General features: G+C 45.0%; 1 protein-coding gene across 2 annotated transcripts in view; it reads left to right on the top strand.

Annotated features, from left to right (window-relative positions):
* Positions 1 to 3,198: 3,198 nt before the first annotated feature.
* Positions 3,199 to 17,392, top strand: part of LOC143983706 (complement C4-like) — a 178,284-nt gene continuing 164,090 nt past the window's right edge. For both annotated transcript variants that reach the window (XM_077483720.1, XM_077483728.1), the window contains exons 1-3: positions 3,199 to 3,386; positions 7,777 to 7,869; positions 13,415 to 13,622. In XM_077483720.1, the coding sequence (XP_077339846.1) occupies positions 3,214 to 3,386; positions 7,777 to 7,869; positions 13,415 to 13,622 (474 nt within the window). In that variant the 5' untranslated portion in view covers positions 3,199 to 3,213. The remainder of the gene's footprint in view (positions 3,387 to 7,776; positions 7,870 to 13,414; positions 13,623 to 17,392) is intronic.

Raw genomic sequence — 17,392 nt, 5'->3', positions numbered from 1 at the left:
CGGCCCACCGGGAAACTCCCTGTAGTCTCAATGGCCAGTACATGCCTGGTCCTGGGATTTCAGCAAAACCCAAAGTCCCATGGATCTGAGTTGTGTTCTGTAGTCCTGAGCAGGGGCTTAGCTATCATTGGGCAGGACACATAGCCTGCTTCCCCTGCTGGGTGCCCCAGGTCCCCGACAGTGCAATCGCCCGACGCTTCGGCCTAACACTTCATTAGCCAGTATCCCTCTCTGCTGGCTGCCTATCACAGCAGTAAACTCCAGAGCTCAGTGAAGCTTCCTCTGGGCCCCTCCTCAGCTCTGATGTTTGTCATGACACAACATGAGGGGGAGCCTGGGAGGAAGGACATTCCCTGGCATTGAAGTAAGATTTACCTGTGCTCAAATCCCAATAGTTTCTACATGTATATAATCCGTCAGGTGCTAAAGGGCTATGACCACATGTTAACACTAAAAATTTTGGTTGAACCCTCTGCACACTGCTATATACCTTTTCAAGTAGAGACTGGTAGTAAAGGGATTACTTTGCCGCAGTTGGCCAGCTTAAACATGTATTGCAATATATGTAGCCTAAAAACTCTCTTTTTTTTGCAAAGTTGGCAAAAAGGGCATATAGTAGTGTGTAGAGGGTTCATCCAGAATTCTATTGTGCTGGAAGGGAAATATGGGAAAGAGGGGGTTGTGTTGGGAGATTTGAAGGGGAGAAGCATTTGTGCTAGAAAGGGGGAGAGGATTTGTGCTGGGAGCAGGGCTCAAGTCCTGTGGGAACGCATGGGAATGGAATTCCTGTACTTTTTCCACAACAGGAACTCAGTTCCCCTTAGCAGCCGTGTCCTGCAAGACTTTGAAGTATGTGAGCTGTGTAGCAGGTGCTACACCAGCAGCTGCCAGCACAGCTCGCAATAGTAAGTGCTGCACACCAGGGGTGGACTGACCATTCAGGCATTGCCAGTAGGGGGCCCCATGACAGCTTCCGCTTCGATCTACCTGTCAATCACAGCTAGCTGATGGGTATATCAGGTCCCTGCTGCTAAGAGATTGTATTTAGTCAGACCTCTCGTGATGCGCTCCTCCCCACCAGCCCCTCCTGATTTTATGTCTCCTCATCTCCCCCCCCCCCCCCCAGTCTCCTGCATACTTGCCCTTTGTGCCCCGCTGAATCCCCCCCCTCCTCTATCTTCAGTGTCATATGATGAGAGAACCCAGAGGAGGAGCACAGCTATTCTGCTCACAGGACATGCAGGGAGAGAGGTGAGCTGAGGGAGGGACATCAGTTTGGGGTGATAAGCTGAGCACAATACCTGGCAGAGATTAATGCCAGGCGGGAACTTTATGTGGAAATATGTGAAGGGTTTAAATATCAGCGAGTGTGTGTTGGAGCCCTGCAGAGTTTGCAGCCCCCCAAACTAACATACATCTCCTAAGCAGGAACACATCACTATCTCCCCAAGCATTCTGTCCAGATAATGTGCAGTTCATTTATGACCTTTCCGTTTAACCCTGTGTTATCCAAACTCTGTTCAATGAAAAGTGTAAACTCACCACATAAACACTCTATATACAAAATAACATTCCCCAATAAAGATCAGAACATGATGTTCACATTTGCATGGAAGCACAATTGAATGAATGCTGATTATTCAGAGAATTACCGTATTTATGTTTATTGAGGATTTTTTTTATGTACTAACAGTTGAGCTTCATACACACAATACGAAAATTAGATGAAAAATACCACTTTTGAAGCATTCGTGCATATGAGCGTATCTTTTTTTTTTTTTTTTGGTGGGCGAGTGGATCTTGGGTGGGAGTTCCCACACTTTTTTCCCCAGGACTTGACCCCTGGCTGGGGGATAAGATTTTGTGCTGAGAGGGGAGATTTGGGCTGGGAGGAAGAATTGGTGGGGTAGGGTATTTGGAAGGGAAGAGTATTTGCGCTGTGAGAGGAGATTTTGGAAGAGGATCTTTACCAAAAGGGAAATTTGGGGAGAACTTGCTGGGAGGAGGGGTTTTTGGGAGATCAGGAAGATTTGCGGTGAGAGAAAATTCTTCTAGAAATTCTCCTTCTCTAATTTCTTCTAGAAGGGAGGAGCATTCTGCAGCACTGTGTTGCATACTCTTAACCCTTTAATTCTTAGCATTGCACACCCCCTTGTCCCTGCACCATGTACATTACACACCCCTAACCCCTGTACTCTGTGCATTACACACCTCTGACCCCTGTACTCTGTGCATTACACACCTCTGACCCCTGCACCCTGTACATTGCACACCCATGACCCCTGTACTCTGTGCATTACACACCTTGACCCCTGTACTTTGTGCATTACACACCCCTCACCTCTGCAACCTGTATATTACACACCCCTGACCCCTGTACTCTGTGCATTACATACCCCTGACCCCTGCTCTCTGTGAATTACACACCCCTGACCCCTGTACTCTGTGCAGTACCCACCCCTGACCCCTGTACTCTTTGCCTTATACACCCCTGACCCCTGCTCTCTGTGTATTACACACCCCTGACCCCTGCTCTGTGTGTATTACACACCCCTGACCCCTGCACTTTGTGCATTACACACCCCGGACCCCTGTACTCTGTGCATTACACACCCCGGACCCCTGTACTCTGTGCATTACACACCCCTGACCCCTGTACTCTGTGCATTACACATCCCTGTTCCCTGCTCTCTGTGCATTACACATCCCTAACCCCTGTACTCTATGCATCACACACCCCTGACCCCTGTACTCTGTGCATTCGCACCCCTGACCCCTGTACTCTGCCTTATACACCCCTGACCCCTACTCTCTGTGCATTACACACCCCTGACCCCGGCACTCTGTGCATTACACACCCTGGACCTCTTTACTCTGTGCATTACACACCCCTGACCCCTATACGCTGCTGGTTACTAAGCATCTCTGACTATTTTATTGAAGCTCTTTATGGTAGGCTCAGACAAAGTGTTAGCATTCTGTGTATTTTTAGTGTGCAGAAAACCATATGTAATGGCAGCACTTTTTTTGCATGTCTCCTACTTGTGGCACAGCAATCAAAGCATATTTTACATGGAAGCCCATGGTTTGTTTACCCAGGCCCTGTAATCTTCTCTCATTGTAAACATCTTGGCCATGCCAACTGTTGGCACTGCTACTCTCCTTGGGTGCCCAAATTTGCCCCGCCCCTGGCTCAAAGAAAGATTTCCCCTTATGTCGCCATCCACTGGATGTCAGCTAGCAGCGCTGACGTTTCTATGGCGACAGGGAACGCGGCCACTGCGGAAATGTAAACATTACGACAGCAAGAACAAGCAGGTAGCCGCTAGATCACAGCAGAAGTTTTACAAGAATACGGGGAGCCCTGGGGCTGCAGTCTACAACAGGTGAATGTGCCAGTGTCTGCTGTAACCCTTCCCAGGCTGAACAATAACCACTGCAATGTACTAGCTATCATGAGTCTTAAAGGGGGCAATGTGTATGGGCAGGGTGAAATGTTTTTGGGGAGAGGGTAATGTGTACAGGGCGGCGATATATACAGGAAGGGGGCAGTGTGTACAGGGAGAGGGGGAGTGTAAATAGGGAGGAGGGCAGTGTGTACAGGGAAGGGGCAATATATACAGAGGGATGGCAAAGTGTACAGGGAGGCGAGGGGGGCAGTGTATACAGGAAGGGTGCAATGTGTACAAGGGCAAGGTAGTGTGTTCAGGTGGGGGTAGTGTGTATAGTGAGGAGGGCAATATGTACAGGGAGGGGGGAAATGTGTATAGTGAGGGGGCAGTGTGTGGGGGGGGCAGTGTGTACAGGGGGGAAGGCAATGTATATAGTGAGGGGGCAGTGTATACAGAGGGGAGGTCAATGTATACAGGAAGGGGGGTAGTGTGTATAGTGAGGGGGCAGTGTGTATAGTGAGGGGGCAGTGTATACAGAGGGGAGGTCAATGTATACAGGAAGGGGGGCAGTGTGTAGAGAGGGCAGGACAGTGTGTACAGGGAGGGGGCAATGTATATGGGGGAAGGGGGTAGTGTGTTCAGAGAAGAGGGTCGTTTTTACAGAGAAGGGGGCAGTGTATACCGTGGGATGGCAATGTAAATAAGGAGTGGGGCAGTGTGTAGAGAGGGTGGGACAGTGTGTACAGAGGATGAATTTTATTTGGAATAATAACCAGGTTGTGTTTATTTGTTGTTTCTAATCAAACTAGAAAACCGCACCCAATATTTTGCATAGTTGCACCACACAGCCTTTTTGATGCGGTGTGCTATGTGGCCCCACAGGTCAATTTCTCCCAGAAGTGTCCCTTATTCTCCAGTGCTAAATTTGTGAAGTATGGTTTCAGTTATCCAGCTTAAATCTCCTGTACTGTAAAAAAAACGCCTTGTTTTCTGCATTGTATTGAACTGCATGTAAGTTGGTGCAGTCTTTCTACTTTACTAGGTACTTTCTACACTGCAGATGGCGCTCAACTGCAGCAGCATTGCAGGGGAACAGAAGTCAATAGAAACATAGTTCCTCTATGGTTTCTGGATCACTGGGGAAGGTATCCGATTGGATGCTGCCAACCCATGTGACTCTAGCAGCCATCATGGTTCAGGCAGAACCACTTCCATACCACAGGCTGTCGTCCTGGGCTTTCAGTGGAGATATCTGAATGAAATGATGGGTGCAGCTGCACCCATCATACAGATATCTTTTATTTCTGCAGGCGATTCCCTGCACAGTAAAAACAATCATAGCGGCTATTCAGCATTCCCTCCCACCGCCCTCCGGTGCTTCTACCAGCTCGCGATGCGATCGGTGAGCCAGAGAATGAATTGTCCAGCGATGACCTTTTATCATAGAACTGACCGAGGACCAGATGATCCCCGGTCATCTCTATGACCGTCGGAGGCCGGGCATGACGTTATGATGTCACTTCCAGCCCCAGAAGATGTAAACACTGCCTTTTTTTGGCTGGGAAGCCATGGTCTTTTTTATTTTTTGGTCTCAGGCTTTCCAGCCTAAAGGCAAGATGCGGGGACTTATAGACCTATTCCTATTACAAGGGATGTTTACATTCATTGTAATAGGAATAAAAGTGATCAACATTTTTTTTCAAAAAATATAAAAAATCAACAAAATAAACATGCCCTTGTGCTTGCAAAACAGAAGCGAAAGCATACGCATATGTAAACAATGTTCAAACTATACATGTGAGATATCACCACGAACGTTATCGTGAGAGCAATATTTCTAGTGTAAGATCTCCTTTGTAACCCTAAACCATGTTTTTTCAACCAGAGTTCCATGGAATCCTACTGTAGGGTCCCTCCAGAGGTTGCTAGGGGTTCCTTGAGCAATGAGCAATCTCGCCCTCTCAGATAAGTTTCCACTGACACCATTGATCTTTTTATCTATCTGTAAGGGGACAATCCCTCCCAATCAGTGTTAGTAATTCCCAGAGACAGGGTTTAGGAAAGTTATTGTCTTCTTACACTTCGAAAGACTGGAAAAACATCCTCCCTACTGCAATTACCTAAAGAAAAATTATGTTGGATTCAACTCTTGTGTCTTATTGAAGTGGATGCTGCCAAGTCAGCAGGTGACCATACTATCTGGATGGACTGAATCAATGGAGGTATGTAAATTCATACAGCAGTATTTTAAACAGAACAATATGTGTAAAAGGTATAATGGAAACACGATAGAGCTACTTGTAGGATGGCGAATATAACATCAACAGTTTTCAACAGATTGCAATAAGCAAAATAATAAAAGCTCAATCTGGGTCATATATGAACTACCAGCCCCCCATGGATGATATTATATATGCTTCTGCTCAATGTGTGCATTAGTGGCCCAGTTATTTGTGCTCAGAATGACACAGAGCTGACAAGGGGTGAGGTTTACCCGGCATAGCGTGGGGCTTATTAGCAATGGGGCAGGACTACCGCAAACCAGACTCTGACCAATTTAATGCTCAGCCACAACTGCTATACTTTCCTGCGGCTTTCAGAAACCTTAGCAGTTTCAACCTCTACAGATCATGTGTATAAGTGTGTACAGACCCCAATAGCTCAGTTTCGATATAAAAAGTCTGCACACCCCTGTTAAAAGGTCAGGTTTCTGTGATTTAAAAAAATGAGACAAATAAATCATTTCAGAACTTTTTTCACCTTTAATGTGACCTGTACAACTCAGTTGAAAAACAAACTGAAATCTTTTAGGTGGAGGGAAGTAAAAATGAAAAAAAAATACAAGGGTAGAACATTAAAACCAGTGGTGGGTAAAACATGCCTCATATATGTATTTTATCAGTGTATTTAGGTGTTTGCCCGGAGTTCAGCTTTAATAGGAAAAAACACATGTTTCCCTTTATATAAGCCTTGAATGAAAACTTTACCGCTTGCTGATCGTGTAGGTCGGCACAATCCCATGAGCCATCGTAGTTGTACATCGGCTCCTTTAAGTGGGATAGCAGGCTTGTGCTGTACTACGGGGGTGCCAACATGGTTGACCGGCGGTCGCAATGTAAACACACACATCCCAGTTCTGCTTTGGTGCTTTGGGGTGGGGGGCCGCGCGGCCTGGTACGGCTCGGGGGGGCGCTCGCTCGCCCCTCCTTTCCTGGCCGGCCGGGTAGCGTGCTCGGACAAGGGTCTGTTGTGGACTTTGGGGGGACCTTCACGCCGATTTTTTTCGGCGTTGGGGTTCCCCTTTAAGTCCATACCAGGTGGCGGGGCCGGCGGCGTCTCCTTCGCGGGCCCCGCCTACCTGGAGACCCGCTCGAAATGAGTCCGCTCATTTCAAAAGTACGGCGGACTGGCATACACACGGCCGGATTGTCCGCCCAAATGCGAGTCCGGCGGGAAGATTGGAGTGTAACACGACATTCTAAGTCCGCCGTACTTTCGGGTCAAAAAAGTATGCCGGAGGCTACACACGGGGGAATTGTCCGGCGGACTTGAGTTTGCCGGACTTTTCCACCCGCTTGTTTGATCGTGTGTACGCGGCATAAGGAACATAGTTAACCCCTTGATCGCCCCCTCGTGTTAACACCTTCCCTGCCAGTGACATTACACAGTAATCAGTGAATTTTTAGTGTCAGTGGTCCCAAAAATGTGTGAAAAGTGTCCAATCTGTCTGCCATAATGTCGCAGTCCCGATAAAAAATGCAGATCACTTCCAGTAATAGTAAAAAAATCAATTATGAAATTGCTATAAATCTATCCCCTATTTTATAGACGCTATAACTTTTGAGAAAACCAATCAATGTACACTTATTGATTTTTATTACCAAAAATATGTAGAAGAATACATATCGGCCTTAACTGAGAAAACATTTTTCTTTAAAAAAAAAAAATGGGGATATTTATTATAGCAAAAAGTACAAAATATTGTGTTTATTTCAAAATTGGCGCTCTTTTTATGTTCATAGCGCAGAGGTGTTCAAATACCACCAAAAGAAAGCTCTATTTGTGGGGGGAAAAGGACGTCAATTTAATTTGGGTACACCATCGCACGAACGCACAATTGTCAGTTAAAGCGGCGCAGTGGTAAATCGAAAAAAATGCCCTGGTCATTGAGCAGCCACATTTTCCGGGGCTGAAGTGGTTAAAGAAGCATATAACGGGAATGCGTCTGTCCATCTGTCGACAAAGCATATTTAAATTTGTTTCTAAGTTTAAGCACTTTCACTTTCTAACCAGTGCTCAATGTTTACCTCCTGACCTCTGTCTGCTCATCCCATATCTGTGTCCAGCCCCCTCTGTTTAAATAAATGCCCTCTTCTCTTCACAGCTCAGTCCAGTGCTGCACCATGGGACCGTCTCCTCTCCTGATCTGCCTGTTATGGGCGGCCATGGTTAGTGTGACTGTGGCGCAAACCCCAAAGTAAGTATCATATGTTGCTGTTCTGTACAAATGTCTATTTTTTTATTTAAAATAAGAGAAGCTATAGAGCCTCTGCAATTGTCCCTACTGGGACAAGTCGATCCTTTGGGGTGGACAAGCTGGTTCCTTTGCTGGTTAGCAATGTCAACATAGCCAATTAGCAACGAGACTGCCAGCGCACAGAGTTGCTCAAAGTATTGTTGGCCGCTCTTGGAAGCCTATTGCTTTTTAAGCCTTTGCCTACAGGACTAGAAGCCAATGCATATTCTAAGGTCCTCATTAGGAGGGGGGGGGGGGGGGTGCAGAGGATTTATTTTTTCTTGGCTTTTAGTACTGTACTGTTTATGCACAGGCTGTTTTTTGAAATGCAGGCACTATGTCGCCTTGGACAAGGGTCTGTGTATAGCCCCGAAGGGTTGGCTTACTTGGTGGTGTGACATTGGACTAATAAAACAGTGTACATGTTTGCAATGGAGTACTTATGATGTTTCATTGTTTTACTGGTGTTTGTGCTGCTCCATCTGCTGCATTGACTAAGAGCACCCATCTGTTGCCAGTTCGGACACTGAAAGGATTGCAGTCCTCATCTGATGATTTATAGCTAAAAAGGATATGGCCGCTTCATAATGGCCACCTTTCTTGGCTTGGAGCACTTTCCCAAGACAAGCAGTGGCAAGAGGAATGCAGAGGGACAGAAGGAATCCCATCTTCATCTGCATTCCTCCTGCCGATGCTTGTCTCAGGAAAGTACTTGGAGTCCAGAAAAGTGTCCATTATGAAGTGGTAGCCTACTTCATAGCTATGTTGTCAGACAGCTGTGGGCGATGGAGGACCCCCAGTCTGACCCCATAGCTAAGCTTAGGCAGCACCTTGCAACATAAGACAAAGTACTACAAGTACTTTGTCCTATGAGGAACAGAACCGCAAAAAATAAATAAAAATCATTGATATTTCTATAAAATGGGACTTCTGCCAGAAATGGTTGCTTTGGATAATGGCAAGGGAGAGAAACATACAAAGCAGGTATGCTTCTTCCCTGTATTTTCTTGTGATCTTGTCAGTGGTGAATTCTCAGGTCATCAGGACTCTCCGTTGTTCGAATCTTACCTATCTCTGCACCTTCAGTGTCACTTACAACTCTACTCTACCTCTACCTCCTCTCCTATTCTTACCATTGGGGTTCTGTCCTTGGACCTCTCCTATTCTTGATCTACACCACCTCCCTGGGTCAGCTGATAGCTTCTCATGGCTTCCAATATCGTTTCTAAGCTGATGACACCCAAATCTACAGTGTCTCTTTACGCCTCAGTTCACCCCTTCAGTCTCCTCACGTATCACTGATTTACCAACAGGCATATCAGTCTGGATGTCACACCACTTCCTCAAACTCAACCTATCCAAAATTGAGCTTATAACATTTCCTCCCCAATGTGCCTCTTTCCCTGACTTCTCTGTCAAGATCAATGGCACAACTATCAGTCTGTTCCCACATGCCAGGGTGCTAGGAGTAATCCTGGACTCTAAACTGTTCTTTCAGGCCCACATCCAATCACTGCCAAAATCTTGCCGCCTTAACCTCTGCAACATCTCAAGAATACGTCCCTTTTTAACCAATGACACCACAAAGCTTCTAATTCACTCCCTGGTCATCTCTCACCTTGACTACTGCAACTCCTTCCTCATTGGATTGCCTTTTAGGCTATCCCACCCTCAGTCCATCATGAATGCTGGTGCCAGGCTCATCCACCTTACCAACCATTCAGTGTCTGCTATCCTTCTCTGCAAGTGTCTCCTCTGGCTTCTGCTCACCCAACGAATAAAATTCAAAGTACTAACAACAACTTCCAAAGCCTTCCACAACTCGGCCCCCAGCTACATCACTAACCTAGTCTCAAAATACCAACCAAATCGTTCCTTCCAATCGTTCCTCCCAAACTCCTCCTCTCTAGCTCCCTTGTCACCTCCTCCCATGCTCACCTGCATGTTTTCCCCTGATCTTCTCCTATCCTTTGGAATTCCCCTACCCCAATCTGTCCATCTTTGCTTTTTTTTTTTTTTCCTCTTCCATTTTTCTCCTTCCTTTGATCATTCTTATACAGCAAAAAAGGAGGGAAAACAACTATACCCACCCTAGCACCCAGTCACCCCCCCCCCTACCCACCCCCCCGTGGTCTCTCCTCAATGCACATAAACTACCACTTCAATCTACCATTTCCGTCATCCTTACGACAAATCTTGGGGTTTGTTGGTATTTTTCCCAGGCTTTCCATCTCTTTATAAAACTCATCTCTCCTGGTTCTCCACTATACTTTAGGTACTCCAAATTATGAATTCTATTGATTTTACTAAACCAACTTTTGACCGAAGGGGGCTCTGGATTTTTCCAGTTGCAGGGGATTAAACACTTTGCAGCATTTAATAGGCTTGGTATCAAAGATCGCCCATATTGTTTGATAGACATGGTGGTCCCATGCAGTAGGCATACCCTAAAATCCTCAGAGATTTTAAGACCAGTAATTTCTGTTATTATCAATAATGCGGACTGCCAAAAAAGTTTTATTTTAGGGCATGACCACCATATGTGGGCCATCGAGCCCACCTCTAAACATCCCCTCGAACATAAGTTTGAGAGCCCAGTTTGGAAATGCTGAAGGTTATCTGGTGTTATATACCAGCGGGCCATACATTTATAATTCATTCTTCTTTATCTCTCTCTTGGAGGTACTCGTCCCCATCTCTTCATCCCACCTTTTGATGTACGCGGGGGGGTCCTAATATTTTTAGGCCCATCAGTATTTTATATATCTTCGCAATCCCTCTCTTTCTATTTGTCCCCGGACACAATTGCTCCAAAGGGATCAGATCGTCTGTGGGTCTAATCGAATGAGGGAGGGAATCCACAAAGTGTTTCAGCTGGGCATACCTCCACCAGTTAAAGCGGGATTCCACCCTAAAGTGGAACCTCCGCTGATCGGATCCCTCCCCCCCTCCGGTGTCACAATTTATACCTTTCAGGGGGGAGGGGGGTGGAGATACCTGTCAAAGACAGGTATTTACACCCACTTCCGGGCATAGACTCCCGTGGGAGTCTACGCCATTTCCTGCCCTGCCGCGCTGTCTGCTAGGACACACACAGGTCCCAGTGACAGTGCAAAGATTTCATATTGCGCTGCGCGACTCGCGCATGCGCAGTAGGGAACCGGGAAGTGAAGCCGATTCGCTTCACTTCCTGATTCCCTCACCTAGAATGGTGGCGGCAGCAGTCGAGAGCCGAGCGATCGATTGTCCTCGGCTGCCGGCATCGCTGGAACCCGGGACAGGTGAGTGTCCATTTATTAAAAGTCAGCAGCTGTAGTATTTATAGCTGCTGGCTTTTAATATTTTTTTTTTTGGTGGAATCCCTCTTTAATATCTAACACCTCCTTTTTCAACTTTAGTTCCTGGAATGTGCATATTTTCCCATTATTCATAACATCCTTTAATTGTGCCTCCCTATTTCTGATCCACCAACTAAATACCCTATCCTTCCCAGGTGTGAAATAATTAGTATCCCCTAGGGGAATTAGAGGGGAGTTATACTCCCATTTTAGTTTTTTGTGAACCCTATCCCATATTAACATAGAAGCCCAAGTGATTATATGTATATGCACACCTAAGTCTCTTAGATGTGTCGGGATCCAAATTACTTTACCCAATGAAGCCTTATGCCCCGTACACACGAGAGGGATTAAGTCTGACAGACCTCCAAAGGAGTTCTGCCGGAGTTCCGACGGAGTTCTGGCGGACTTTTCGACCGAACGGACTTGACCACACACCATCACACCAAACTCCGACGGAGTCGAACGTGATGACGTACGACTGGATTCGACGTAGGAAGTTCCTAGACAGTAGCCAATAGCTGCCCTAGCGTCGGTTTTAGTCCGTCGGAGTAGCACACACACGAGCGGATTTTTCAAAGGGGACCGGGTCCGGCGGAGTTCCGTCGGGAAAATTTAAAGCATGCTTCATTTCTAAAGTCCGTCAGACTTTAGCTTGGCTAAAGTCCGTTGCAGCCCACACACGATCGGATAGTCCGCCGGACTCAGTCCGTCGGAGTTTGGATGTCGAAAAGTCCGCTCGTGTGTACGGGGCATAACTTATCTCTTTTTCTAACTTAACCCAGCTTTTTTCCTTATTATCTTTTACCCAATCCACCACCCGTGCCATTAGAATTGCTTGATAATATGTTTTAATATCCGGGGCCCCCAATCCCCCTTGGGTCTTGTCTCTGGTAAGTATCCCCCAGCTTATTCGTGGTTTTTTATGCCGCCAAATAAACCTCCGAAATAACAAATTTAATTTATTAAAATATGCTTCCGGGATCGAAATTGGCAACATTTGTATTTTATATATTATTTTTGGAAGTATTATCATCTTTAAACAGTTTATCCTATTAATCCAAGATCTCTGTCTAGGGGCCATGCTATTTAGTTGAGTTTTGATATCATTCATTAATGGAACAAAGTTTTCTTGGTATAGCTTATCTTGTGTGACCGTTATTTTAACCCCGAGATACTTAATTTCATTTTCCCTCCATATGAAGGGGAATTTTTTTTAAGCCTTTGCACTTCCTGTGGGGCAAGGTTTATATTTAAAATTTTCGACTTTGCTGGATTAATCTTAAAGTTTGATACTTCCCCATACAATTTTAGGATGTTCAATAGACACGGTAGGGTCGTCCCTGGATTTGTAACATAAAACAAAACATCGTCCGCATACGCAGCTATTTTATGGACTTCATACTCCATCTGCAATCCTTCAATTTCGGGATTCGATCTTATCCTCGTCAACAATGGTTCCATTGTTAAAACAAATAATAAAGGAGAGAGGGGACAACCCTGCCGTGTCCCATTGAAAATCTCAAAAGGTGGTGATAATGACTCGTTTACCTTAACCCTAGCCATGGGATGATTACAGAGAGCATTTATTCGACGCAACATCTTAGGACCTATATGAATGGGATAGGAGAGGACTGCGAGATTATGATTATTCCTAAGGAAGGTAAAGATCTCTCACTGTGCTCTAGTTATCGGCCTATTTCTTTGTTGAACGTCGATGTAAAACTATACGCAAAAACTTTGGCTGTGCGTATGAAACCTGTATTAAATGATCTGGTCCATACAGACCAAGTGGGATTTGTTCCAGGGAGGGAGAGTAGGGATAATGGTATTAGAACCCTTTTGGTTATGCATAAAATAACAGAGAGTGGATCCCTGCTACTGTCTATAGATGCTCAGAAAGCATTTGATAGAGTAGACTGGGGATTCATGTTAAACTCCCTTGAGGCTTTTGGGGTAGGTCCAATTTGTCCATCTATCTCCTAATCTATCCATCTTTAGTTGATCCCTGAAAAACTGTTGGCGCTATATAAATCCTGTGTAAAAATAATAATAATCAGGTTCCCTGGTGTGACATGGGGTTAATGGTTACTGGTTTATCATAGCAAGACAGATTGAGCTCAAAGGAATATAGTGCCATATAATAATTGCTATTCTCCTGTTCTCAGGTTTCTGGTCGCTGCACCTCGCCTCCTACATGTGGGCGTCAAAGAAGATGTGTGGGTGCAGATGGAGTGGAAAAAGGAGGACAGAGCACCAAATGATGTTACTGTAGTGATATACCTGCGTAATCAGAAGAACTTTGATGACTGCTCAGAACGTTACAGTTTAACTCTGCAGGCGAGGGACAACCATATTAAAAAACAGACTATAGAGGTGAGGTGCTCCATGTGCAATGACGCTCAAGGCCATATTTCCCAGCATGCACTTGTAGACACAGTGTCAGGCCAGTAAACATTTGTATTAAATAAAGAAAATGTGCACAGACATTTTTTAAGAGATAAGTTCACCTTTAAGAAAAAATAAATAAATGTATATATTTTTGCAGGGAAAAAATGTGCATTTATTATTTTTTTCTTAGTAGTCTGCAGAGCATTGCACCCATGATCAGTAGATTGCAGGTGCAGTGCCTTTTAGCGTCCTGCGTCCTTTTAGCGATAGCATCAATGAACTGCAAACACTGCCTCAAGCTTACCTGCCCATACCTTCATAAGGGCAGACAGTTAAAAAGCTGGAGTAAGCATCAATGAACTACAAGAGCGCTCATCAATGCCCTCCCAGTTCTAATAACTATAAGCTATCTACCACAGGGAAAGATGGGAGTTGTAGTTCAATTCATTCAAAGAACTCTGTGGAACAACTCCACACAGCAGGTCTATTTTTGAAAAGCGATAGCGGGTAAGGGGAGAGGATCCCCTAACCGCTGTCACAAGGAGGGGGATTCGAGGAATGCATGGGGGGGCAGACCTGGAGCATGTTACGCATTACACCTTAAGTCTACTTTCGCACTGAGGCACTTTACAGGTACTATAGCGCTAAAAATAGCACCTGTAAAGGGCCTTTAAAGTGCCTCTCCTATCACTCCAATATGAAAGCCTGAGTGCTTTCACACTGGAGCGTGTGTCCTGGCAGGACACTAAAAAAAGTCCTGCAAGCAGCATCTTGGAGGCGCTTTAAGAGCAGTGTATATAACGCTCCTAAAGTGCCGCTGCCCATGCAGCGGTACTTTACGGGCATATTTAACCCTTTTTTGGCCCTTAGTGGGTTTTAAAAGTGCCCGAAAAGCACCGCAAAAATGATGGTAAAACCCGCCCCAGTGTGCAAGTGCCCTAAATATGGGTGTAATGTGCAACATGCTCCAAAAGGTGAACTTATACTACAAGAACCCTCCACCCTATGACAGTCACCCTCTGGTATCTAAACATACATTTTATAGTGCTGCTTGGGTAGAATATCTAGTGACACCAAAGTGCTGCCAGCATTAACCAGTAGAACCCAATTTTATAGCACACTCTAAGGTACACCTGGAACCTCCATGTAACAGCAATGGCCATTCAGGCCTCGAGCACATTAAAATTGTGGGGAGAAAAGGGGCATGTTGCGTACTCCCTTATACCCCATAGTACCAGGATTTTAACTGAGCAGTGTTGGGGACTGGAGTGGCTGGCACCAACGGGTAGTAGGTTTGGATTTTAAAGCATACCTACAGGGCAAACATCATTTTTTTTTAAATTCATCTTTATTATTTTTTTCCTTATGTAAAATTCGACAAGCGATTACATTCAATCCTGAGGCATTGAGGCTTAAACAAATCCTTCAATGTCTCCACATTTACATACATACATATCCATAACATATCTATATTTACAGTACTGGATGGTGGCCTGGGGGGGTTAATGGAGGAGAGACATCCTGTGAGAAAAAAAAAGGGGGGGGGATTAAATTTACCCCCTGTGTTATTTCCTTTCTTTAAGTGCTTTTGTTAAGCCCTTGTGATTCCTTTGCTTCTTTCAAAAAAAAAAAAAAAAATGTATTTTTTAGGTTTATGTTTCTATTAGTTTGTATTTGTATTAGGTTTGGATTTTAAAGCATACCTACAGGGCAAACATTAGTTTAATTTTAATAGCAGGTCTGCCGACTGCACTGTAATGGATCACCTGGCACCCCGCCTGGGTGCCTCCGCCAAGATACAGCTTCCTTCACTCAGGAACCAGGTATTATAGCTGAGCGTTGCACCCAAGAACTAGACAACACTAGCTTATATGTAAATTGTAACTGACTCTTTATTGTAAACTCACAGAATATATACCACACAAAATCAGGCAAGAGCTTGGTCACATTATCCTAAACAATACAATCTGTAAGCAGTAACATCAGTTAATCTAATAAACAGCTGCCATAAACATAAACAGCAATCTAATTAACATAAACATAAACATCCCACAATAGTTTGGTAAGAAGATAAAGCAGACACAATGCTAGTCACGTCTCCAAGAGGAATGACAGACAGAAACAATAGGTGACTCAATTAACAATGGGATTCACACCTTGGAGGCGCACAATGGGGAAAGTATACTATGAGAGAAAGATACCTTAGTAAACAGATTACAGCAGGAGACCCCAGCATAAGGTTGTTTTGAGCCTTATTATGTTAACATATGCACTCTCTGAGTCTGGGGGAGGGGGGGGGGTTTGAAGCAGTCAATGCTGGTTTGGGAATAGAGGCCCCAAATCTGTATCCAGGTCCTAGGTTCCCAGAGTCTGTATGTTTTGGGGAGACATGGACCCGAATAAGAAGCAAAACCACTCCAAAAATCCCCCAGGCACACACCTCCCAAAGAATAGTGCCCCTTCAAAAGCCAGGTCCCTTAATCAGTAGGCAAGAGCCTACTCTGCAGTCCCTTCCAGAACCCCCTGGCCCAGTTGGGTCTGTCACATGCACATTCTTGCCTATCCTTCATCCTACTACAAATAAAAATATCGGACTTTTCAACCACTCAGGCACCCAGTACTGCCACGTGAGTTAAATACACAGTCCTTAGACGTGGTTTGCTTTCAATAGCCAAACAGTGGATAGAAGGATAGGTGAGAATGCACCTATGGTGGTATCAAAACTGATGGCCGTCATGGACTTTTGATCAGGAGAAGGGGCACAAAATGTCAGGACATGCAACCTATGCTACTTAAGTAGTTCACAGATCATAGGGCTGCACATTTTGGAATTTTTGTTGTGGACCTTTTCCCAACACTATGACCAGTTTTAACCTGTTTAGCCCATTGAATGTGTCTAATATGTTCAACATCTGAAGAGGTTACATAAGCTCAGGGATGCTGTAAAAGGTGCAATGAGAAACACGCATGGTTGCTAGAAGTGTTTTGGGTGCCATTAACAATTAATGACACCTGCTTACATCTAACGAGGGCCGTGTGTTCCCATGCAGTGTGGGAAATGCTCTGCAAGTGTTGTGAATGAGCCTTTAAAGAAGCTCTGGGAATTTACAAACTTGTACATGCAATCAATTGAAGAGAAACTTCAAACATGCTGAATAGATTTGCCAAGGCCGCTTTAGCACAGCAGGGCTTCCTTCTATGAGTAATCGACAAGAGCAACTTTATTTCCCCTTATCAACTATTACATTGTTAACATACAAGGGGAGTTTAATTCCAGTTGTAATATAGATCTGTGTGCTAAGACAGAAAAACAGATTGCTGCTCCAGGTGAGTATAATCATCCACCACCGAGGAGGGCTGGGTGCTAGCCTCTGCTCGCATCCGTGAGCATGTAGACCAGAAGGAAGAAATGGCTGCACACATCCAACAAGTTTATTGAAAAACTGCCACTGGGAACTATGACAACAGATCAAAGAGGTGACGGATTTCGCACATACATTGTGCTTCTTCAAAACCCCAAAAAAGCATTTTGAAGAAGCACAATGTATGTGTGAAACATGTCATCTCATTGGTCTGTTGTTATAGTCCTGGTGGCAGTTTTTCAATAAACTTGTTGGACGGATGCAGGTAAGCAGCCATTTATCCCTTCTGATCTAGATCTGTGTGCTCACTGGTTGATCATTCAAATTTTATCCTGTGCTTGAGCCCTGATGAAGGGGAGTGGTTTGGCCCTGAAATGTGGTGGGTTTTTCTAT

Source organism: Lithobates pipiens, unplaced genomic scaffold (genome assembly GCF_037356315.1).
Source record: "Lithobates pipiens isolate NorthernLeopardFrog02 unplaced genomic scaffold, aLitPip1_a1.2 Scaffold_1, whole genome shotgun sequence".
Classification (NCBI taxonomy): Eukaryota; Metazoa; Chordata; class Amphibia; order Anura; family Ranidae; genus Lithobates; species Lithobates pipiens.
This window is presented reverse-complemented; position numbering and strand designations above follow the sequence as displayed.